Source organism: Arachis duranensis, chromosome 10, assembly GCF_000817695.3.
Source record: "Arachis duranensis cultivar V14167 chromosome 10, aradu.V14167.gnm2.J7QH, whole genome shotgun sequence".
Taxonomy (NCBI): Eukaryota; Viridiplantae; Streptophyta; class Magnoliopsida; order Fabales; family Fabaceae; genus Arachis; species Arachis duranensis.
The window spans coordinates 105,168,442-105,194,192 of NC_029781.3; the positions used below are offsets into that span (position 1 = coordinate 105,168,442).

Below are 25,751 nucleotides of genomic sequence, written 5' to 3' on the forward strand. Positions count from 1 at the left end.
ATAACTACTTATATTTATTAAAAATTATTTTTAATTTAATTTACCAAATATAAATACTAAACCTTTTAAAAATAAAAGTTTTATCAAATTACCTTATACTGCCAAAACTACCTTTGCAATTGCATTTTGAGAGTATGCACATGGCGGCTCAACACCTAACAGCAGCACTCCTGTTGTGTGAAGTGGTTATGGAGATCCTCTCTTGGGTTCCAGCAAAGCCTGTCACGCGCCTGAAGCTTGTGTGCAAGTCATGGAACTCCATCATCTCCCACCCTCACTTCGTCAAACTTCACCTTCACCGTTCACCAAAAAATGCCATCCTCCTGTCTACGCGAACACCAACTTTCCCCCGCGACGAAGAAAAAAAACAGGGCTTAGTGTTGAGTAGCGTTGAATCTTTCATCCAAAATCCATCATCCACTCTTGATGCTCAAGAGAATCGCCGCTCTCTACACGTAGAAGACTGTGTTGTGGGTTCATGCAACGGGTTGGTTTGTGTGGCCCGTTTTCTTGACCCCATCAATGGTATTATCGATATCTGGTTCCATTTATTGAACCCTCTCACAGGGTTTATATCAGAGAACTCGCCGTGCTTACGTGTCAATGTGTATACTGCTTTTGGGTTTGGGTATGATGAGTCAAGTGACAGTTACAAGGTAGTGACTGCTACTACTCGGGATTCTTCCGGAACAGTAACTGCGCACGTTTATAGCTTCGGTGGCAGTTCTTGGAAGAGAGCCAACAGTTTCCCTGCTTTTCCATTTTCTTTTGAAGATAATGGCCAATTCATCGGTGGCACTCTTAATTGGCTAGGTCTCCGCAACCCGCATGGAGATGATTATGATTGGGCTGCTGTTACACTTGATATGTTAATGATTGTTTCTTTTGACCTGAAATCGGATACAAATAAACAGATTCTGCTTCCAAAGGGTATCGATGAAATCCCCGGTCAAAAGCCAACTCTGGGAGTTTGGGGAAATAGGCTGTATCTTCTTCATGATTACAAGAACACTCATTTTATTGCATGGCAAATGAAGGAGTTTGGAGATGAAAATTCTTGGACTCAATTGCTAAAGATTAGTTTTCACCATCTCGGTGTTGTTAAAACGCTATTTCCAGGATTTATATTTGAGGATGGAAATATCTTCATGTTGAGAGGCAGTCATCTTTTTGAGGAAGTTTTTTATGACCGAAGAGACAATAGTGTTAAACGCGTTAATTTCTTGGCTAACAATCTTCACTTCGATGTATTTGATTATGTTGAGAGCTTGGTTCAGCCTTGTTAAAATTTGGTTCCTATTCAAAGTTTTGCTTCTGCAGCTTTTTGTTTTGTTATTTTAAATCCTTATATTTCTTGTAGGCCCAGCAAAGTTCAGGTCATTGTGATTATTTTGGGTGTTTCCTTACTTGGCAACTTCTTGTTGTTGGATCCAAATTTGTAGACGGATCACTTTTATTTTCTCTGCAAACTTTATATACACAGGTGCATAAAATTCTAACATCCTTAGCATGACTCCTTTTTGCATAAGTTTATTAATTTTTGCTAATTGTTGGATGATGTTTACAGACAAATGAAGTTGTGTTGATTTTTTCATTAGTAAGAATCTAGAACATGATTTTCTAGAGGGAAGAATGATTTTCGAGACCATGTGACAATGTGAAGGTGGTTTTGATCTATGATGTATCTCCATTTCCAATGGTGTTGGAACAAAAAATCTTACTTGTCATAGTATTGTTTTTAGTTTTTTTTTATTCGGGGTAAATTTGTCATGCAGCATATGATTTCTTGGATCTTTAGATACATGTCTAACAAGATAGCAACTAAAATAAGATTGCTATCTTAGATTGTTACATACATGTCTAATAGGATGGTAACTATGTGTATTCTGAATTTTGTTGCTGTGAGATAGTTAATACTAAGAAATAATGATGAAATATTGACTAATGAGAGAATTTTTTGCCACTTAGATGTACTTAAGATCTTAAAATGATGTTGTAGAGGAATGGTTGGGAGGGGAGGGGTATCATAACAAAAACTTGACGAGGGAGCTGCTTTTAGTGTTCTGTTGCTGTTTTGTCAACAAAATTATCAAGTCCGAGAATTACATATTACATTAGCAGCTGAAAATTTGTTTCAATGCATTAGAAAATATACTGCTGAAAGTCACAATTGACGTTGAACTGTAAAATGATAAGTTTGATGCTATCACTATTTGCTGAAGCTGCTGTACTGCTAATACTAAGTTGTCCCCTGTTGCATTCATTAGAAAATTTTGTGTGCAAATTTAGTTTCCAATTTTGTCCTTACTACAGATCTCTACCTATTTATAAAACTGAATCTACAAGTTTTCATGCAATCTAATTTTTACTACATTTCAACACGCTTTAGCAGGTTTTAGCCAAGATCACTCCTTAAATCACGTGTGTTAACTGTATACTTTAGAACTCAATTGTCACTATTTTTAGAATTAATTACTTATATTACTCTTTTGAAACATATTGCAAATATATCACTATTTTTGTATAATAATATTTTTTTTATTTGGTTTTGTGAGATTTTCTATGTTTTATGGATATTTTGACGTCAAAATTGGTTTTGAGAAAAAAGTTTAACTAAACAAGTTTGATTGGAAAGGGATAGTTTAGAGAGTTTAAAATATAAAGAAATTAAAATTTCACAAAATAAAATACTTAATGATTATATAAAAACAATGACATATTGATAATATGCTTTAAGATTGGTGAGTGAAGCAGAACGAGCACACTAAATTGGAGAGAATTGAGAGAAGAAATTAAATGGAATTGATGAATAAACTCAATCTAAAGTGAAAGATCTCAAATGAAACTAGCTGATACACGTGGCTTATATAGCAGCAAACTACAACTAACTTAGCCTCTAACCAAGTAACAATAACTAACTCTACAACTATCATCTACTTAATTTAGTCACGCCAACCATGCATGCATAAGCTGAACTTGGCTGCATGAGGTTGCACCATATGCTGTGAGCTTCTCTTAAAACAAAGATGCTATGTGCACACCAAAATCCGATAGAGAATATTATCCTCTGCTTCAAGTTACAGCAAGTTTCCCACAACTTCACAAGCATGGTTCACAAATAGTTTGCTACAACCAATGAAACAAGTAAAATTCAAGAGTCAATGGTGTTATAAGGATATGACTCTACACATTCATAGTATTTCTGTTAGAAAGGGTAAGAGAGAGCAGTAAAGAAAAGATTTATGTGTATTCAAGTTGTGTGGAATGATACAATATAGAAAGATATTTATATGAAGACCTTCGTTTGCAAAAAACTGCATACTTGGGAGGTTAAGAACTGTCAATTCTTGAAGGCCAACAAGAGCATTAACCGGTCCTGGTAGTGAATTAAGCTTGTTGCAATATGACACCCAAAAACGTCTGAGCTTAGGTGCTGGCAATCCAAGATGAGGAAATGATTCAAGTTCAGGACATTCTAGAATGTAGAAACCTTGAAGAAATGTGAGATACTGGGGTGCATCTTCTTCTGAAATTGAAAATGATTTCAGATTCTTACATTCTATAAAGTAGAGCCATTTGAGCACAGGGAGAGAGCCTAAGGGAAATGATTGAAATGAAGGAGAACAAGATCTATAAAATTCATGACCAATAGTCTTCACTGAGATAATATCAAAATATGATGAGTTCTTTAAGATTATGAAGCTGTTCAACAGGTGGTAGTAATGAACAATAGTGACAACTTCGGATGCACAAATACACCATGTTTGCAAATGAGGAATTACCTAACCAGTTGAGAAACCAGATTCCACCATAGAATTTGATGGTTGGTTTCTTCAAGTTTGTTGAAGGCTGCAGGTGCTCCAATACAAGATGTTGGGACTCTTGAGCAGTGCAGCTATCCCATTCTTTGATGAGAAGTAACTCAAAACCATGGTTTTGAAAACCGTACCGGACCGACTAATCGAACCGGGAATCGGCCATAAAAGCTATCCAGTTCACTTCTAATAACCGCTAAAAGAAAACCGTTCAAAAACCGCAAATCGTCCGAGAACCGGCCGGTTGAATTGAACCGATAACCGGCCGGTTCTATAAAAACGACGCCGTTTTATGATTTAAAAAAAAAAAATCCTGAAACACTCCCTTCTCCAAATCAAGAATCATTCGTGCACCCCATCCCCCATTCGCCCCTTCCGAAGCAATCAAGCAAAGCAAAGAGAACCCTAGCCCTAGGATCCTTGCCGCCGCCGTCCCTAGGTTCTCGGCGCCTCCACTTCTTCCTCTTCCCCCTGTCCGGAACTAGGTAGCTCGACTCGTCATCCCCATCTTCCCTGTCTTCTCTGTTCGTGGCCTGGAGCAGTTCGCCGTTAGGTCGCCGCTTGCCGTCGCCTCGCCTATCGTCGTCGTCTCGCCGGTTGCCATCCGTGTCTCCGTCGAAGGTTAGTGATGGATCTGGTTAATTTTGCTTCTGGTTACTGATGGCTCTGTTAGTCTGTTTAATTTTGCTTCGCATCCGCTTCTTCCTTTTAATTTTGCCATGGTTAGTGGTTACTCATGAGTGATGAGTGATGGCTCTGTTTAAGTTTGCTTCTGGTTATTGATGGGTCTGTTTAATTTTGCTTCGGTCTTCTTGTTCTTTTTAATTTCTGGAATTTTTGTTCCAATTTTTGTGTAATGTTTTATAATGTTGCTGTTTTGTAATTGCTGGTTGCTGGGTGCAGGTTTAGTCTCATCACTGTTTGGGAATGTTTATGTACTAATGTTTGTTGCTATTTTGTCATGCTGGTTGCTGGTTGCTGGTTGGAGGTTTAGTGTGATCATTGGTTAATGTTTTGTAATGTCTGTTGCTGAATGCTGATTGTTGAGTTCAGATATGGTCTTGTTGCTGAATGCTAAATGTTTGTTGCTAAATGCTGCTGCTGTTCTTAATTTCGTGAATGATTTATTAATTTCATTGTTCTTAACTTCTGTTCTTGTTAAAAAATTTGCAATTGGTGATCTTTTGATTTATTATATGCCTCATGTTTTTAATTTCACTCTGCTCCTAGGGTTTGAAATCAGTTTATGATAACTGTGATGCAATTATTTAGTTGGATAATTGATGTAATTATTGAGTTCAAGAGATTGAGTTTTTCTGTTCTCATTATTAGTAAGACATGGATAGCGTAGAATTTTCTATTTCTGTTCAAAATATACTAATATGTATTATTATTATTATTATTATTATCATCTGATGCATAATTCTGATTGTTGAAAATACAAAAAGATATTTATTAGCTCTGCCATAAACATCTTAGAAAACGAAATTACTTTCACACCCCTACATATTAATAAAATCCCAAAAATGTGTGCGTGATCACAAATTTTTCGTTTTCAGAAACGACGATAATAATCACCACTAACCACAACAATAACAGGACACGTGTCATCTCTTCATTCCCTGGTCAATCTTAAAACCTAGCCACTAGAGACACAAGCAACTTATAATGCAATTGCATTTTGAGGGCATGCACATGGCGCCTCAACACCCAACAGTGGCACTCCTCTTGTGTGAAGTGGTGATGGAGATCCTCTCTTGGGTTCCTGCAAAGCCTCTCACGCGCCTGAAGCTTGTGTGCAAGTCCTGGAACTCCATCATCTCCCACCCTCACTTCGTCAAACTTCACCTTCACCGTTCACCCAAAAATGCCATCCTCCTCTTTACGCGAACAGCAACGCTCACCTTCGACGAAAAAGCAAAACGGGGCTTAGTGTTTAGTAGCATTGAATCTTTCATCCAAAATCCATCATCCACTCTTGATGCTCAAGAGAATCTCCACTCTCTACACGGACAAGATTGGGTTTCCGGTTCATGCAACGGCTTGGTATGTGTAGCCCATATTTTTGACCACCCCAACAACGATATTAGCGATATCTGGTTCCGTTTATTGAACCCTCTCACAGGGTTTATTTCAGAGAACTCGCCGTACTTACGTGTCAATGTGAATAATGCTTTTGGGTTTGGGTATGATGAGTCAAGTGACAGTTACAAGGTACTGACTCTCATTCGGGATTCTTCTGGAACAGTAACTGCGCAAGTTTATAGCTTCGGTGGCAGTTCTTGGAAGACGATTAACAGTTTCCCTGCTTTTCCGTTTTGTGTTGAAGATAATGGCCACTTCATCCGTGGCACTCTTAATTGGCTAGGTCTTCGTAACCCGCATGGAGGTCATTATGATTGGGCTGCTGTTACACTTGACATGTTAATGATTGTTTCTTTTGACCTGAAATCGGATACACATAAACAGATTCTGCTTCCAAAGGGTATCGATGAGATCCCCGGTGAAGAGCCAACTCTAGGAGTTTGGGGAAATAGCCTGTATCTTCTTCATGATTACAAGAAAACTCATTTTATTGCATGGCAAATGAAGGAGTTTGGAGATGAAAATTCTTGGACTCAATTGCTAAAAATTAGTTTTCAGAATCTCGGTGTTGAAAGGCTATTATCAGTGTTTATATTTGAGAATGGAAATATCTTCATGTTGAGAGGCAGGCATCGTTTTGAGGAAGTTTTTTATGACCGAAGAGATAATAGTGTTAAACGCATTAATATCTTGGCGGACAATAGTTACCTCATTGCATTTGATTATGTTGAGAGCTTGGTTCAGCCTTGTTAAAATTCGGTTCCTACTCGAAGTTTTGCTCCTGCAACTTTTTGTTCTGTTATTTTAAATCCTTATATTTCATGTAGGCCCAGCAAAGTTCAGGTCATTGTGTTTATTTTGGGTGTTTTTTTACTTTGGCTACTCCTTGTTGTTGGATCCAAATTTGTAGACGGGTCACTTTTATTTTGGCTGCAAACTTTATATATACAGGTGCATAAAATTCTAACATCCTTATCATGACTCCTTGTTGCATAAGTTTATTAATTTTTGCTAACTGTTGGATGAAGTTTACAGACAAATTGATTTTTTCATTAGTAAGAATCTAGAAGAAGATTTTCGCGACCATCCCATTGTAAAAGGAATGAAATTTTCACTTTCTTTATTTAGTTATTTGTTACGTTATCTTTTCATGACATATGTTTTGTATGATGAACAAGTTTGATGGCAAGCTGGAATCTTATTTATAGTAGTCATGGGATTGTACTAATAGGAATGAATAATATGAGGATGAAAATAAATTATGACATCCTATTACCCTGCCAAAAGTACCCTAAGTATGCCCTATCTATGATGTAGATGCTCTATTTATGATGTATATACATTCGTTAGTTTTTTCTGTGGAAATTATGTGACTATGTGAAGGTGGTTTTGATCCTGTGTATCTTCATCAGACTCCATTTCCAATAGTGATGGAACCAAAAAACTTATGTGTCAGAGTATTGTTTTAAGTTCTTTTTTTATTCGGAGTAAATTTGTCATGCAACATATGATTTCTTGAATCTTTAGATACATGTCTAATAGGATAGCAACTAAAATAAGATTGTTTTCTTAGATTGTTACATACATGTCTAATAGGATGGTAACTATGTGTATTCTGAATTTTATTGCTGTAAAATAGTTAATACGAAGAAAAGATGATGAAATATTGACTAATGAGAGAATTTTTTGCCACTGGAAAAGTTAGATGTACTTAAGATCCTAAAATGATATTGTAGAGGGATGGTTGGGAGGGGAGGGGTATCATAACAAAAACTTAATGAGGGAGCTGCTTTTAGTGTTCTATTGCTGTTTTGTCAACAAAATTATCAAGTCCAAGAATTACATATCACATTAGCAGCTGAAAATTTGAAGGGGAGCCTCGGAGCAGCGGATGAGTTGTCTCCACGTGACTTCAAGGTCACGGGTTCAAGCCGTGGAAACAGCCACTGATATAATTATCAGGTTAGGCTGCGTACATTACAACCTTGGTTGCGGCCCTTTCCCGGACCCTGCGTTAAACGCGGGACGCTTGTGCACCGGGTTGCCCTTATTAGCAGCTGAAAATTTAAAAGTCACAATTGACATTGAACTGTAAAATGATAAGTTTGATGCTATCACTATTTGCTGAAGTTGCTGCACTGCTAATACTAAGTTGTTCCCTGTTGCATTCACTAGAAACCTCAGCTCATGAATTAACTGCACAATGCAGCCACTGCCATGTTTAGTTTGCCTAATATAAAAGCCAGGTACTGTAACTGTCATATATGCCATTTTGACAATTCAATCTATGCTTTGTAAGATCAAATCGTAGACTTGTAACCAATTTTTGACATCACTTATGCAAACAAAATATGAGTATTTTGAATACCAATTTTAAATTCTTGAACCATTATGTCTTTTTTAAAAATCCTTCTTTCTCTCTCTTTGTTTAAACTATTCCAACAAATTTGGATCAATATTTATTTATTAATAGCTTGCAAAACTTTCATTGTGCAAGAAGTGAATGGAAAAATAAGTGCGTATATGCAAGTTACTAAATTGCGGACTTAGTTGTCAAAGGAAATATAAACTACAATTTTTGAGAATTCAAAGTTCTCACAATTTTTGAGGAACAGAACTCTTTAACGTTTCCGTCAGACCATCTCTAGGGATGGCGGTCCGAGAAGGAATGGCTTCGATATGTAATTGTTCAAGAGAATTAAGACCAAGCATTAATTCACTGAATAGATTTGATGCATTGATAATGTTTATGTTATCTACTTCAACAGAAAATTGTGACTCAAGTAGAGAACAACTGGATTAATGCACAAATACAGCATGTTTGCAAATGAGGAATTACCTAACCAGTTGGGAAACCAGGTTCCACCATAGAATTTGATGGTTAGTTTGTTCAAGTTTGTTGAAGGCTGCAGGTGCTCCAATACAAGATGTTGGGACTCTTGAGCAGTGCAGCTATCCCATTCTAATGATAGATCTTCAATTTGTTCTTTCTTCTTCATATTGGCTTGTGAAGCATCACAGGGGTCAACAATGTTTTGTAGCTTTGAAATGCAGAGCTTCCCCTGCAAATTGAATTCGTCACCAACTTCTTCCAGGATTTTCTTACTTTTTGTCACATGTACTAAACTTTCTGCGATCCATAGCCGACTAGCATCTCTTTTTCTAAGACTGAGTTTTTTGGAAAAATTGAACAATAAGCAAAGCAACGTTTCAAAGTAGCTGGAAGGAAATGATAGCTTAGTAGCAGAGCAGTTTGCACATTCAAATTTGGCAGATCCCAAATGTTACTTCTAAGTACCTTATTCTAATCATTTTTCGACAATTTGGTGCGAAGAAGACTCCCCAATGCAACTGCAGCTAAAGGCAAACCATCACATTTTTTCACAATTTCTCTTCCAATTCTGTCTAGGTTGGACCATTCACTGGAATTATTTGCTCCAAATGTGTGTTCAGCAAGTAAAGACCAGCATTCTTCACTATCAAGAGATGTCAAATGGAAGATAGGAAAGGTTTGCATAGCAGAGTATTCAAGTTATCAGTATTTGTTGTTTTTGAGGTAAACGATTCAAGCACAGTCTAAGTGATCCTGAAAACCATGAAAATCCTTTGAAACACATGCCCATGCTTTTAAATCAAACTTGTCTTTAACTTCATCATCATCTTTCCAAGAAGTGAAACATTAAGCTTCCTTCTCCTATAGAAGTCCAAGAACTCATTGGAAATGATCTTATCCAACGACACCTGAAAAAAAGCAGAGAGTAATGCCCCTCCCACAATAGCAGCAGCCATATTTTCTTTGGTTTAAATAAGACCCTACAGTTACAAGTAAATAACATTATTAGTTTACAAGGGAATTAGTGTGTAAGTAAGGATTAATAGTCAAAATGGCTATAAGAAACTATGGTCTGTTCCAGGAACAATTAAGCAACGGACAAGGACTCCTGCTAAGAAGAATGAACGCAATAGGTGGTTGATTGGTTTTTGTACTATCATCTGGAATACTTGGCTGAAAAGGAATGACAGAATATTCAGAAATTGCGGATGTTATCAATAAGTCAATTAGGAGTTATAAAGAGTGGGCTAATTTTGATACTTCTACTTGTTGATGGTAATGTCAAAGATAACTACAGTTTAATTTTTTGTTTTATTACTTAGTAACTTTGTACTTTTAACTGCTCTACCTTTGTGTTGAACTTTTTGTTTAAAAAAAAAAGTCAAAATGGTCTCGAAAAGAAGCGCACACAAATTTCTCACAAACAAGTTTTTTAGTATTTGATGGATTTACAATTATACTTTAATCCGTTAATGATGATTATTCTTAAGTAATAAGTAACAATTTAAAACAAATGAATAGGATAAAATAGAGAGCCATGAGGATCAAAATGTGGTTATTGATTCTATCATATGTTATTACAATCTCTCCTTCTAATTTTGGACCTCACTAATTAAAGAAGAGAGAGAGAGAAAACTGAATTCTTACCTTACAAGTAGAATTTAGTCAGAAACCAAATGATATGATTAAAATTTAGAAGCAATTAGCAGCAAAGCTTCTCTCAATTAAGATTTTTCATTTCCTTCGTATCCAGATCCAGCAGCTTCTTCTTTGATGAGAAGTAACTCAAAAATGTGGTTCTGAAAATCAGATCGGACCGATTAGTCAAACCGAAAACCGATTATAAAGACGGTCCAGTTCACTTCTAATAACCGATGAACCCTTCTCCAAATCAAGAATCATTCGTTAACCCCATCCACCATTCGCCCCTTCTGAAGCAAACCAAAGAGAACCCTAACCCTAGGATCCTTGCCGCCGCCGTCCACAGGTTCTCGGCGCCTCCACTTCTTCTTCTTCCCCCTGTCCGGAACCAGGTAGCTCGACTCGTCATCCCCATCTTCCCTGTCTTCTCTGTTCGTGGCTTGGAGCAGCTCGCCTTTGGGTCGCCGCTTGCCGTCGCCTTGCCTATCGTCGTCGTCTCTCCGGTTGCCATCCGTGTCTTCGTCGAAGGTGATGGATCTGTTTAATTTTGCTTTTGGTTACTGATGGCTCTGTTAGTCTGTTTAATTTTTCTTCGCATCCGCTCCTTCCTTTTAATTTTGCCATGGTTAGTGGTTACTCATGAGTGATGAGTGATGGCTCTGTTTAATTTTGCTTCTGGTTACTGATGGGTCTGTTTAATTTTGCTTCGATCTTCTTGTTCTTTTTAATTTCTGGAATTTTTGTTCAAATTTTTGTGTAATGTTTTGTAATGTTTTATAATGTTGCTGTTTTGTAATTGCTGGTTGCTGGGTGCAGGTTTAGTCTCATCACTGTTTTGGAATGTTTATGTACTAATATTTGTTGCTAATTTGTCATTGCTGGTTGTTGGTTGCTGGTTGCTGGTTGCTGGTTGGAGGTTTAGTGTGATTATTGGTTAATGTTTTGTAATGTTTGTTGCTGAATGCTGATTGTTAAGTTCAGATATGGTCTTGTTGCTGAATGCTAAATGTTTGTTGCTAAATGCTGCTGCTGTTTTTAATTTCGTGAATGATTTATTAATTTCATTGTTCTTAACTTCTGTTCTTGTTAAAAAATTTGCAATTGGTGATCTTTTGATTTATTATATGCCTCATGTTTTTAATTTCACTCTGCTCCTAGGCTTTAAAATCAGTTTATGATAACTGTGATGCAATTATTTAGTTGGATAATTGATGTAATTATTGAGTTCAAGAGATTGAGTTTTTCTGTTCTCATTACTAGTAAGACATGGATAGCTTAGAATTTTCTATTTCTGGTCTCAATATACTAATATGGATTATTATTATTATTATTATCATCTGATGCATAATTCTGATTATTGAAAATTCAAAAAGATATTTATTAGCTCTGCCATAAACAACTTAGAAAATGAAATTACTTTCACACCCCTACATATTAATAAAATCCCAAAAATGTGTGCGCCATCACAAATTTGAAATTTTTCGTTTTCAGAAAAGACGTTGATAATCTCCACTAACCACAACAATAACAGGACACGTGTCATCTCTTCATTTCCTGGTCAATCTTAAAACCTAGCCACCAGAGACACAATTGCATTTTGAGGGAATGCACATGGAGCCTCAACACCCAACAGCGGCGGTCCTCGTGTGTGAAGTGGTGGTGATGGAGATCCTCTCTTGGGTTCCTGCAAAGCCTCTCACGCGCCTGAAGCTTGTGTGCAAGTCATGGAACTCCATCATCTCTGACCCTCACTTCGTCAAACTTCACCTTCACCGATCACCCAAAAATAACATCCTCCTCTTTACGCGAACAAAACCGCTCACCCTAGACGAAGAAAAAAAATGGGGCTTAGTGTTTAGTAGCGTTGAATCTTTCAGCCAAAATCCATCATCCACTCTTGATGCTCAAGAGAATCGCTACTCTCTACACGTACAAGACTGGGTTGTGGGTTCATGCAACGGGTTGGTTTGTGTGGCCCATATTCTTGACCACCCCAACAACGATATTTGCGATATCTGGTTGCGTTTATTGAACCCTCTCACAGGGTTTATTTCAGAGAACTCGCCGTGCTTACGTGTCAATATGCATAATGCTTTTGGGTTTGGGTATGATGAGTCAAGTGACAGTTACAAGGTACTGGTTATCATTTGGGATTCTTCTGGAACAGTAACTACGCAAGTTTATAGCTTTGGTGGCAGTTCATGGAAGAGGATCAACAGTTTTCCTGCTTTTCCATTTTCTTCTGAAGATAATGGCCACTTCATCGGTGGCACTCTTAATTGGCTAGCTCTCCGTAACCCGCATGGAGCTGATTATGATTGGGATGCTGTTACACTTGATATGTTAATGCTTGTTTCTTTTGACCTGAAATCGGATACAAGTAAACAGATTCCGCTTCCAAAGGGTATCGATGAGATCCCCGGTGAAGAGCCAACTCTGGGAGTTTGGGGGAATAGCCTGTATCTTCTTCATGATTACAAGAACACTCATTTTATTGCATGGCAAATGAAGGAGTTTGGAGATGAAAATTCTTGGACTCAATTGCTAAAGATTAGTTTTCAGCATCTCGGTGTTGAAAGGCTATTTCCAGGATTTATATTTGAGAATGGAAATGTCTTCATGTTGAGAGGCAAGCATCGTTTTGAGGAAGTTTTTTATGACCGAAGAGATAATAGTGTTAAACACGTTAAGATCTTGTCCAACACTCGTTACCTCAATGCATTTGATTATGTTGAGAGCTTGGTTCAGCCTTGTTAAAATTTGGTTCCTATTCAAAGTTTTGCTTCTGCAGCTTTTTGTTCTGTCAGCAAAGTTCAGGTCTTTGTGATTATTTTGGGTGTTTCCTTACTTTGGCTACTTCTTGTTCTTGGATCCAAATTTGTAGACGGATCACTTTTATTTTGGCTGCAAACTTTATATATACAAGTGCATGAAATTCTAACATCCTTATCATGACTACTTGTTGCGTAAGTTTATTAATTTTTGCTAACTGTTGGATGAAGTTTACAGACAAATGAAGTTGCGTTGATTTTTTCATTAGTAAGAATCTAGAACATGATTTTCTAGAGTGAAGATTGATTTTCACAACCATCCCATTGTAAAGTAGTGAAATTTTCACTTTCTTTATTTAGTTATTGGTTACTTTATCTTTTCATCACATATGTTTTGTATGGTGAACAAGCTTGATGGCAAGCTGAAACCTTATGTATAGTAGTCATGCGATTGTACTAACAGGAATGAATAATATAAGGATGGAAATAAAATATGACATCCTATTACCCTGCCAAAAGTACCCTAAGTATGCCCTATCTATGATGTAGATGCTCTATTTATGATGTATATACCTTCATTAGTTTTTTCTGTGGAAATTATGTGACTATGTTAAGGTGGTTTTGATCCTGTGTATCTCCATTTCCAATTGTGTTGGAACCAAAAAACTTACGTGTCAGAGTATTGATTTTAGTTCTTTTTTTATTCGGAGTAAATTTGTGATGCAGCATATGATTTCTTCGATCTTTAGATACATGTCTAACAGGATAGCAACTAGAATAAGATTGCTTTCTTAGATTGTTACATACATGTCTAATAGGATGGTAACTATGTGTATTCTGAATTTTGTTGCTGTGAGATAGTTAATACGAAGAAAAGATGATGAAATACCGACTGATGAGAGAATTTTTTGCCACTTGAAAAGTTAGATGTACTTAAGATCTTAAAATGATGTTGTAGAGGGATGGTTGGGAGGGGAAGGGTATCATAACAAAAACTTAATGAGGGAGCTGCTTTTAGTGTTCTATTGCTGTTTTGTCATCATAATTATCAAGTCCAAGAATTACATATCACATTAGCACCTGGAAATATAAACAACAATTTCTATCTGCAGGGTCTGGAAAATGTGACACCAATGATTACAAAGATAGACCAGAAGAGTGCAATAGAGCTTGAATCATATGGCTTGGGTACAAGAATGGTACGTAATTCCTACTAGTAGTAGTTATAGTGATTAGATCTTAGCATGTTGCAACCGTAATGTTGAGAACTTTAGATGATACAACATGTGTAGCATGTTATTGCAAGCATAGGAATGTAAGCAGTGAAGATTAAGAACCAAAATTTTATAGAACTAGAAGCAGTTATTAGGTGATATATATGTGTGGTAATTCCTTTGCCAATGTTATTAGTTCCTTTGAAATATTTACTTGTTTTCATGATTTCCATGGGTGCTATCATATCTTATGGTCAACTAGACATTTTATTACAATATCTTGTTATATTGAAGACCAAGAGCAATATTTTTAATCTTAGTAATGATGTTCTGTATGACGAGATATCCAGCGTCATGTATGCAAAAGATTATGGTCAATCCTTGGTTCTGGCTTGCAATTAAGTTGCTTGTCAACGGTTGACTTCTATGAATTCTTCTGAAATCATGCAAGCGGTTTTAAACCCTTGCATTTCATTTAAGGATACAGAAGATCAGGGTGCCGTAAATACTTTTGGTGTTCCCTTAGTTTGACTAACTGTTGTTCCTGTTCATTCATCATGCTAATTTTGGTTCTAAATATGTTGTTGGGTGAATTTATTTTGAATTTATTCAAGATAATGTCATGAAAAAGTGAGCTAGTATTTGCAAATTATAATATAATGAAGTTAGTTGTGAGTTAGGATATTGACACTGAATCTGTTTTTGATGTGAATTGCAATATTAACACCCAATATGTTTATCTGTTTAGGCTTTATTGCATTATTGTGGTAGATAGTAGAGTATGATTTAACTTTTTAAAATTTCAACCCCTGTTAAAATTCAATTCCTCTTCAGAGTTATGCTTCTGCAGTTTTTTGTTCTTTTAAGCTATTTTAAATGCTTGCCATTTCATGTAGGCGAAGGAAAAAGTTCAGGTCATTGTGATTATTTTGGGTGTTTCCTTATTTTGGCTACTTATTATTGTTGGATCACAGATTACTTCAATTTTGGGTGTTTCCTCATTTTGTTCTGTAATGTTTGAAGTAATCTTATTTATTAATTTGCACGCAGATCACTTTAATTATGGGTAAAACTTTTTATATACACTAGTGGAAATGATCTTATCCAACAACACCTGAACAGAAGCAGAGAGTTATGCCCCTCCAACAATAGCAACACCCATATTTTCTTTGGTTTAAATAAGGCCCTACTGTTACCAGTAAATAGAAGTATTAGTTTACTAGAGAAGTAGTGTGTAAGGAAGGATTAATAGCACACAGATTTCTCACAAACAAGTTTCTTAGTATTTGATGGATTTACAATTATACTTTAATCGGTTAATGATGATTATTCTTAAGTAATTAGTAACAAGTTAGAACAAAAGAATAGGATGAAATAGAGTCATGGGGACCAAAATGTGGTTTATTGATTCTATTAGCAGATGTTATTACAGTCTTTCCTTCTAATTTTGGACCTCACTAATTTAGCAGTAGAGCTTCTCTCAAGATCCAGCTGCTGCTTCTTTGATGAGAAGTAACTCAAAAGTCAATGTCAACCTTAACAAAAAAAATCAATAAATTGATCTGGACTAATATTATTATTATCAAAATTAATTGATGCATAACTCTAATTATTGAAAATACAAAAAGATATTTATTTCAACAAATTAAAAGAGCATGTGCTTTGTATTTTTAAGAGAAAATGACACTTTTTTTTGAGAAATGTCAAAAAACTTCCCTTTTGCTCAATTTAAAAAACCTACACATTTCTCTCATAAAATAAAAATAAGGTGCACTTTAATGCATCTTACAAAACTATCCTTAAATAGAAATGATATATATGCATATTAAAAATAATTTCTTTTGTTGATTTAAATTAAATGTAAAATATTTATGTTATTAGTATAAATAATTCCAATTTATTTGTATTTTATCATTAATGATGAAATATATATAATGTTAAATTAATTTTTTTTAGCAATTAAATTTTTTTATAATGTGGTAAAATATTTAAAACAAACACATTTATTATACTAATAAAATAGATATTTTCTTTATTATTATTATTATTGAAGAGTATTTTTGAAAAATGAATTAAAATGTATTTTATTATAATATTGTAAAAAAAGTGTAAAATTTATAAATAAAGAAATAAAAAGTGTAATTTAGAGATTTCTGCTCAGATATCAACTTCATATGAAGTCGATTTCACCTAATTTTTCATCATAAAACTGATGTTAAACAGCAGTTACCAAAAAAAGGTTTATTTAATGAATGTTATAGAAAGCTAATAATTAAAAAATAAAATAAATATTCTTCTAGCACATTTAATGTGTAAGACACTTAAAACATTTTCAATTAATTTACATTTTCTATTCAAATTTTTTACTTAAAATATTTTATTAACAAAATTTTTTATTTTTTAATAATGGATAAATGTTTCATTATATCATGGACTCGGAGGTCTCTTTCTAAAATAAATTAAGCTGCATGTTCTTAACTATAGAAAATGTTGAACTCATGGTTCTCTTTGGTAGTGCAGTGCAGGAAAATTTTTCAAAAATGTCACTTTTAAGGATTGAAAGAACTTGTCAATCCAACGTTCTTATGGTTGTATATTTCTAACTAAATTTATGTTGGATAAAAAAATCTTTCCCCACATTCTAGAATGCAGTACATGGGTTGGTAAATTATCATGAAATTAAAAATGGGCAATCGAGTTATAAAATCTATTTTTAGTGTATATCTACCCAACTGACCAACCACCAACAATAATAATAATGTATTTATAATTCATAATTGATCATTGAATCTTATTCATAATAAAAACTTCAAATTCAAAAACTCTTCAACTATGGAAAGTGCAATAGTCACAACAGAAATCCAATCCAACTCTCTTGAGTTTTGACATTAGAGTAGATATACAATTCGCGTATTTTTATATATGTCTTAATTTCATAGTGCAGTATTTAATACAGTTCAACAATACAAGATATAAATTTAATGTCTTTGACACGATATATGTGTCAGGAATTACAGCTTAATTTGTTAGGACTTTGCAAGATACAAAAAGGATAAAGGAGTCTAAGAAGATTTTGACTTTAAATTAAGTAGATAAGTAATGTCTTTTTATCAATTCATTGCGTAATCGTGGTATATATATATATGTTAATTTTTGTGACATACCGACATGTTTACTTATGAAAAATTATTATGTAAATAATAATTTTTAGAGCAAAATTTCACAAATTTTAATAAGATTTATGATAAATAAAAAATGGTTAATAAAAAATATATAAAATTTAAAAAATAATAAATATTTTACTATTCAAAATTATATCGTTTCTATATTTATGTGGTAGTAAATAACAGAATATGTATTATTATAGATAACAAAATACATAAATTATTTTATTTTATTTTATTTTATTCATTAATAGAAAAACATTTATATCCACCATTTATTATTGTAAAGAATCTAATTGATATTTAAAAAAAAACTAATTAATCCAATATCAAAATTCTCGAAAATCTAATTTTCATTTTATTCTAGATATTTCCTAATTCCAACCGTTTAAAATTTGATCCTATTCAAGTTGAAAAAATGCAAATTTGTCAAATGCAAGCTATATAATTCCTGTGGGAGGGTGGGTGATAATGATCTCTTTAGCAATAAAGGTGGGTGATAAGTAAACAAGTATATTCTCATAATCTCATTGTTCATAAATTCATTAAAATGTGCTATTTAAATTTAATTAGAAAATTAACTTATTTTTTCGATTATTATTAACTAACTTTTAAAAATGACTTCTATATTATAAATTTTAAATTTTAAATCTTAAATTTTAATTCTAAATTTTACATTCTCTAAAAAATAAAGATTGAAAAAATAATTTTGTAAAATATTCAAATGCATCTACTACAAAAATACCCAAACCAAAGTATCATGGAGTATTATTGTGATATTTTAGTTTAGGAGACTGAGTATAGAAATTAGAAACTTTGGTGGATCAATCTATGTGACCACTTTAATCATCACCAGAAAAAGTTAGCATTATTCCTAAAAATCCTTAGCAAACAAATGAAAAAGGAGAACTATAGAACACACAAAACGGTAACTTAACCGCTATCTTATCAGAAAAGAGAAAATAAAAAAGCATTCTCTTGCATCTTTATTCTTCTTTAGCTAAGGTGCTTGTTTTCCTTTAATTTCAACGGTAAATTTATTTAGAACTTGAATGCCCAAATTATCTTATTAGATTTTTTTTTCAGTAGGCTTGTGTTTTAATTTAGTTTCATAAAGTTTCAACGGTTATTTGCTAGAATTTGAAAGGCCACGGTTTTAATTATATGGAGAATTAGTGAATTACAGAGGTATATAAAAGATTAACAGTCTTTCTTCTTGTTGATTGAATACCAATTGAGAAAATTATGAACAAACATCGAAAGAAGAGTAGATTTGGATGGATTTGCAACATTGACATACTTTAATCATTTTACATGTTTCTTAATTATTATTTTTTTACCAGGAAGAAAGACTTTTATTCGGCAAGATAATCATACAATCATTGACAGCTAGAAGAGCCACCTACACGCCACAAAATTTTGACATTTAATTTAGAATCTATAAACAATTTAGAGAAGGTCACCGTGNGATGAGTAATTTTTAATATACATAAAATATTAAACAAAAAAAATACTACAAAATACAACGTATAAGGATTTTTTTATACGAGATCATCTATAAAGTATAAACATTGAAGATCATATAATTATATTACTCTATGACTATCAATAACATAATATCTTAATCATTTTATCATTTGTTACCCTTAAAAATTGGCTTTTTTTTATAGAAATAAAAGTAGTGATTTTTTTTGTGATAGTAAAAATAGTTATATATTTTCACATTGTAATTTTTTGTATTTTTTAAAAATTGTTAAAGGTATACAAATTGGAGGGTTCGATTTCTATACCTTAATTTTTTTTTTTTAAACACAAATTGGACGGTCTGATTTTTATACCTCTACAAATCAGACCATCCAATCTATGTACACCTAATAAAACGGAGAGTCTAATTTCTACTCCTCTAATTCTACGGCTTCACTTTTAAAAATAACACTCTACTAGTCTACATTTCGAAAAAACATCCTTACCGCTCTAATATCAAACACAAAAAACAAAAAGTGTATATATATATCCAACAGTTTGTTACCTAGATGGAAGCTTCAAATTATTTCAAACGAAAAGCACATTAAAAAACTCATCATTGCACCAAAATCTAAATCTCCCTTTTTCCACTTTCACCTTTTGGTTACTTTTTTCCTTGTCCATTGCCATCATGCTCATTCTCTGGTTCATTCTCATCAAGTCTTAGTTTCTTACCGTGTTACCCACCCATATATATACGTTTGAACTTCAAATACGATTGCGAATTGATTCATCAAACACAAATAATAAATAAAAGCAGTTGAAATGGAAGTTGCCATAGCAGTTCCTATTCACTCTATGGACTTCAATTTCCACAGTAACTGCTCCTCCCCTTTCTTCACAGCACCTTCAACCCCGCAACAACAACAACAAAATGATTTCGATTTCGAATTCGAATTCAGCGGCCAACTCCAACGACCTTCCCTCTCCGCCGCCGACGAGCTCTTCGACCGCGGCATGATCCGCCCTCTTAACACCGCATCTTCCATTGATCCACCACCAACACCAAAAGTAGCAACACATGAAAGGTTAAGAGAAGAAAAACCGCAATCGCAATCGCAATCGCAACCGCAGCAACAAAAACAGAGTGATGATAGCAAAAAAGAGAAGAAAGGCCTCTCATCCTTATTCTCCGAAACTGCAATATCTTCGTTCTTGTCATCGATTTGGTTCAGAAAACGATACCGGAAATGGAGGATAAAGGATATTCTACTGTTTCGCAGTGCATCAGAGGGAAGATATAAGGACAACGATGCATTCAGAAAGTACGTGGTTCTGTCCAAAACGAAGCCGCATTACGACGAAGATGACGACGTCGGGAACTTAAGCTTCCGGTCCACAACGACGACGGCGACGGCGGAGGAGAATTCCGGTTCGGTGTCGAAACGGAGAGTTTCCGCTCACGAGTTTCATTACACGGTGAACCGGGCTGCCTCTGAGGAATTGAAGAAGAAAACAATGCTGCCTTACAAGCACGGTTTGTTAGGGTGCTTGAGCTTCAATGCAACTTCTGATTTACATCTCATTAGCTCAAGAGTTATGTCAATGGAACGTTCATGAATCATAAAAGGTTAATCTTCAGTTTGAACATCGACTGATCTGAACTTTATTCAAGAGTCTACTGCGAGGAACAGACAGAATACTCAACCAATATCCATCAGGCCAAAGCCCAATGACTAATCCTTCGGGTACCGAGGCAAAGTGGGCGACTCTCCCAAACACGCAAGTTTCATTCTCATCCTCCAATGAGTATCGAAGCCAGAAAAGATGGTTAAGGAACACAGATACTCATCTATATGTGCCAACTTGCGTTGGTTGGTTTGAAATTGGTTAGCTTGGTAGCGCGGTGCATATATGTCATTAATTTCATTCATGTTGTTTCCGTTTCATCCACAAGGTGATTGAAAAATGAATGAGAAGGGGCGTTTCAATTTACACACAAGAATAGAGAATATGGATTTACATTTACTACACAAGGTTATTATTAGTTATGTCTATTTTCGTCTTTTACGCTTGTTATGTTTTTTGTACATTGTATGTGGTAGTGGTAGCTTTCAGTTTTTGGTATATCGTGTTTATTCAACGAAAATCTATTTCGACTTTAGCGTGATCATGATTTTGTCAAATACAATTAGAAGGTTGTATTAGCTTAACACGTCATGTTTGCAGAACAACTTGCATGTATTTTATGCTTCACTGGCGTGTGCTTATGAAACTTATTTTGTTGAAAATTAAAAGCGTTATTTGTCAAACTAAATGAAGTATGATTGACAGAATAAAGAAATAATTTAATTTTGATCCAGTAATTTACACTATCATATTATCAGATACTTAGTTCATGTGGTATTTATTGGATAAAAAAACTACAAGTGTTTTACCGAGACTACAAATGCAACAAAAAAAAGAAAAACGCCATATTTTATTAAGTAAAATATTTTGGCTGATTTTTTTAATTTCATTTTCTAGAATTTGGAATTGACTTCAATTTTCTGAAATAACTCTTAAACGTTAGGAAAGAACTCCAGCATCCTTGAACAGGAAATCACAATATTCAACTAATAACATTTGCAAATTTGTAGCACAGCTCACTACTCTGAATAAGAATAATGAATGTCAATTCAACACTTAAAAAATCACTACCATTCATTAGCAATGCCATACAAGACTGCAACCCTGCTAGAATCCCCTGAACTTGTACCACAGATTTCAGTGACATCCGGCAATAATGCTGTGCCCGGCTACTAGGATTCAGTCCGTTTCCTCAAGTCGTCGCATTTCTTCAAAATCTTGGCAGTTTTGAACTTCTACAGCTACTGGAGATTCCAGCATGCAGATTATCAATGTCTGCTATTGTAATTTCATGCAAATCATTGTCAATGAGTCTAACTTTTGCATTCAGCTTTATCTATTGCTTTAATCATTAACAGCATTCAAATCTAAATAGTAAATACTATATAGTCTTACATGAACTTACATGTCCAGAGATAGTTTCTCAATTTAAGCAGCACTCCCACACCGTTTACATCCTTCATAAAAAGTAACTCCTCGAACTTGAAATCTAAAGGAAATTAAAAAAATTTTTTTGTCATATTTGGTATTATGGAATACTATGAAAGAATGGGAATGGGAACGGAAATAAATGAATTCATCATTCCTATTGCATCCTATTGTTATTGTAGACATACCTGTCATTAGGAATTTAGAAAGCAGATCAATATGGGAGACAAATTGAAATCTCATTCTTGACAAGAACCCGTCCCTGCATTCCAAGTCCTTAAGCACAATCATGCTAGATATTTAGCATGAAGGGGTAGTTCAAACTTCAATGCAACAAGTTCAACACAACGAAAAATATTATGTAGTTGCTGGAGAATATGTGAACTTCCCACCATCAGGTAGCAGGCCATCCTTGGCCATATCAACTAGGACATTTATTGCAGCATCCATGTTACCTTCTTTGAAGTTAATTTCAAGAAGTACTTTCGCTAGCTCGGCTTCACTGAGCCTGCAGCTCCTCAATACATTTTGCATTACCTGACTCACCTCGTCATTCATCCCCTTTCCAGATAGAGCTTTAACTAGAGCAATCACCGTTACAGTATGAGAAACAAAACCATGACGCACCATCTCCTTGTACAAATTGTACGCCTTATGAACATTTCCACCTCTACAATGTCCATGTATCAATAAATTATAAACTGCTTCATTGGGCTTATAATTCTTCTCAAGCATTGTCTCAACAACTTGATCTGCTTCCTTCATTAAACCCTTCATGCAGAATCCTTTGACAAGAGCAACCACACTCTTAAATTCATTGTTACTGCAGTTTTGTATCAAAGTATCGTATGTTACATCATTTGGTATAGATCCATCAGAAAACAACTTCAGAAGAAGCTTTTTTGCTTCTCTTGTCCTAGCTTTTTTATTAAGTCCATTAATAAGAACACTATAGGTAACTACATCAGGCAGAAACCCCTTCTTTATCATTTCATCATGCAAATGGAGAGCCTTACCTAGTTCCCCTTCCACACAATAAGCATTTATCAAACTAGTGTAGGTACATTCATCGGGTGGAAGACCCCTGTTCATCATTTCTTGGAAGAGATCAAACGCTTCACCCAATTTCCTCTGCTGAGAGAGACCTTGAATAAGCGACGAATATGTGACAGCATCAGGCAGCACACCCCTTTCAACCATCTCAAGCTTCAACTTGAATGCCTTTCCCAACTCTAGAATTCGGCAGAATCCAGATATAACTGTGCTATAACTCACAACATCTGGGGACAACCCCCTCTCAACCATACCCCTTAAAACTCCCATGGCTTCTTCCATCCTCTCCAAAACACAATATCCATGGACAAGTGCATTGTAGGTTATAATTGACGGCCAAAATCCACTAACAATCATTTCACTCAAAACCTTATAAGCCTCGTTCAACAACCCCTGCTGGCAGAAGCCATCAATTATAGTTGTATACGTCCTCTCATTTGGGCTCAGCCCTCTAACTCGCATCTGATTCAAAAACTCCATCGCACGGCCTAAATTCTTAGCCTTGCACATACTATTGATCAATGTGGTGTAAGTAACAACATTTGGAGACAGTCCCTTCCTTGCCATCTCAGCATGAAGAACAAGTGCCTGGTGGAAATTCCCTTCTTTACAGTATCCATTAACAAGTGTATTATAAGTCACCTCGTCTGGTGCCAAGCCTCTCCTCTCCATCTCCAAAAGCAATTCCCTCGTCTCACTCATCCTCCCCTCGCGACACAATCCATTCATAACAGCATTATATGAAACCAGATTGGCTTCCACCCCCTTCCTTGACATCCCCCTCAACAACTCGAAAGCCTCCCCCACCCTCCTCGCTTTACAACATCCATCTATCAAAGTGTTAAAAGTAACCACATTTGGCAAACACCCACTCCTCTCCATCTCACGCATTACACCAAACCCTTCCTCTAACCTCCCTTCAACAATAAACCCCCTAATCAAAACATTATAAGTATATATATTTGGCGACACACCATTTTGATTCATATCCCTCAACACATACTCTGCATCGCTAACAGACAGCTTAGACCTCATAATAGCATCAAGCACTGTGTTGTACGCTAGCACACTAGGCATAAACCCGTGATCTTTTGCCAAATGAATAATGTTCATTGCCTTGTGAGTTAAATTAAGACGAGAATAAGACTTAACAAGCAAGTCAAAGACCGCAGAGCTGGAGTTGCAGGAGTGATAGGAGTCCCTGAGCTGGTGGAAAATGAGGGATCCCGTGGGGTCGTTTGGGGAAGTGGATAAAATGACTTCCTCAGCAAGGGATTGGGCATGGTTGAAGAGCTTGAACCGGGTGAGAAGATGAAGAGCAAGGCACTTGCAAGGGAGGGTAAGGAAAGGGTGGGGGCGAGCCCATTGGAGGAACTTGAGGAGGAGGGTGTGGGGCTTGTGGTGTTGAAGAGTGAGGAGGGCATAGGAGGCAGCATTGGGAGTGAAGTGAGGGGAGAGTGTGGGGAGGCAATGGGGATGACGTTTGAGGTACGTGATGGCCCTGTCGCCTATCAGGGTGTCTGAGGATGAGAAAAGGTTCTGGCTTTGGGGTTTGGGAAAGTCCATTGTGGGTTTTGGATGGTCCATGGGAGCACCAGTGACAGGGTTGGCAAGATGTTAATGCTGCCTGAAAAGAGCATAAAAGAATATGTTTTACTCAGAAATCCATACTGAATCACCCTCTACTCTTCAAAAGTCATACAAATATAAATATCTAGCTAGAACTAACACTATTCTCTCTCAAACTAGACTTCAGAGAACCAAATCAGCAAAACTTATGGGTTGAGAAAGGTTCAGAAAATTGAAGTACCAAAAATCAGAGTATAGGCAACCTCTTAATAATGCCCAATAATTCACACTTCATTATATACTACACCATTTACCATGATAGAAAACTAACCTAACAGTTTGGCATAATCACCGTACAAAAATTCAGTAACTACAATTTAAAGCTTAATCCACAAATCATGTATATTGTACTAATTAGTTAGCATTACTCAATAAATACAATCACAGACACCGGCAACATCTACCAAAGACTGTAAATAAATAACTGAATCAGTATCAATGAGTTTTTTTTTTTTTTTTTTTACTTCTTCGCTCTGTCTGTTCCATCAATTACACCACCAGCACACTCGTACACGTCGGCGACAACCGAATCAGAACCGGCGACGTCGGGGATCTCAAGGTGCGGCAACAATAGACGTCGTGCGGCAGTGCACGGCGGATCACGATTCACGACGGGTGGCAGCTTAGGCAGTTATGGTTCCATTTGGAGGGAAGATGGGAGCAAGGAGCTGGCTTCTCCTGGATCAACTCAACCCGGTTCGATACTGTTGGGCCCAACATGCACTTGGATTATGGTTCTAATTTCATTTATTGGCCCAATTGAATTTTTCTTTTTTTCACTATTTTCTTTACTCAACAACCCTATTTAGAAATAAATTTAATTTTAATAGACTGTTAATATAAAAAATTTTAGCCAATCAAATTTAATTTTATAGATAAAAATTTACAAGATAGACCTAAAAATAGTTTTTTTTACTAATATAATAATATATAATTGAATTTATATGTAAAGCTATTGATATTGGGTTAAAATTAAATTTATATTTTTATATCTATATATTATACTATATATAATAGGAAGAGCA

At 35.3% G+C, this 25,751-nt stretch overlaps 3 protein-coding genes across 16 annotated transcripts in view; 2 read left to right on the forward strand and 1 right to left on the reverse strand.

The window, feature by feature from the left end:
• LOC107471793 (F-box/kelch-repeat protein At3g23880) overlaps positions 1-15,679 on the forward strand; it is a 19,759-nt gene extending 4,080 nt beyond the window's left edge. The window contains exons 1-4 of one of the 11 annotated variants that reach the window (XM_016091287.3): positions 4,172-4,254; positions 10,721-10,902; positions 11,866-13,299; positions 14,258-14,678. In XM_016091287.3, coding sequence (XP_015946773.1) covers positions 11,980-13,131 — 1,152 coding nt within the window. In that variant the 5' untranslated portion in view covers positions 4,172-4,254; positions 10,721-10,902; positions 11,866-11,979 and the 3' untranslated portion in view covers positions 13,132-13,299; positions 14,258-14,678. Of the gene's footprint in view, positions 1-4,134; positions 4,437-5,374; positions 6,852-10,618; positions 10,903-11,865; positions 13,300-14,257; positions 14,679-15,273 lie in introns of those variants that run through there. The other 10 variants (XM_016091286.3, XM_021133183.2, XM_052255319.1 and 7 more) reach the window with 10 other exon arrangements.
• Positions 15,680-19,646: 3,967 nt separating this feature from the next.
• LOC107471746 (uncharacterized) lies at positions 19,647-21,148 on the forward strand. Its single transcript, XM_016091237.3, has one exon. It carries the CDS (start codon positions 19,813-19,815, stop codon positions 20,605-20,607), a length of 795 nt encoding a protein of 264 aa, XP_015946723.1. The 5' UTR covers positions 19,647-19,812; the 3' UTR covers positions 20,608-21,148.
• Positions 21,149-21,555: 407 nt separating this feature from the next.
• Positions 21,556-24,731, reverse strand: LOC107472003 (pentatricopeptide repeat-containing protein At5g39710). Of its 4 annotated transcripts, none has more exons than XM_016091574.3 (3): positions 22,233-24,731; positions 22,022-22,105; positions 21,556-21,891 (listed from the first exon to the last, which is right to left on the reverse strand). In XM_016091574.3, the coding sequence occupies exon 1, from the start codon at positions 24,682-24,684 to the stop codon at positions 22,402-22,404; it is 2,283 nt and encodes a 760-aa protein (XP_015947060.1). In that variant the 5' UTR covers positions 24,685-24,731; the 3' UTR covers positions 21,556-21,891; positions 22,022-22,105; positions 22,233-22,401. The 4 variants fall into 4 exon arrangements, with proteins under 4 accessions (XP_015947060.1, XP_052110960.1, XP_052110962.1 ...); XM_052255000.1 differs by having other exon boundaries at positions 21,556-21,894; XM_052255002.1 differs by having other exon boundaries at positions 22,012-22,105.
• Between the last annotated feature and the right edge of the window lie 1,020 nt (positions 24,732-25,751).

Coding starts and splice junctions, on each gene's coding strand:
- LOC107471746 (XM_016091237.3), top strand. CDS start 19,813: ATGGAAGTTGCCATAGCAGTTCCTATTCACTCTATGGACTTCAATTTC.
- LOC107472003 (XM_016091574.3), bottom strand. CDS start 24,684: ATGGACCATCCAAAACCCACAATGGACTTTCCCAAACCCCAAAGCCAG.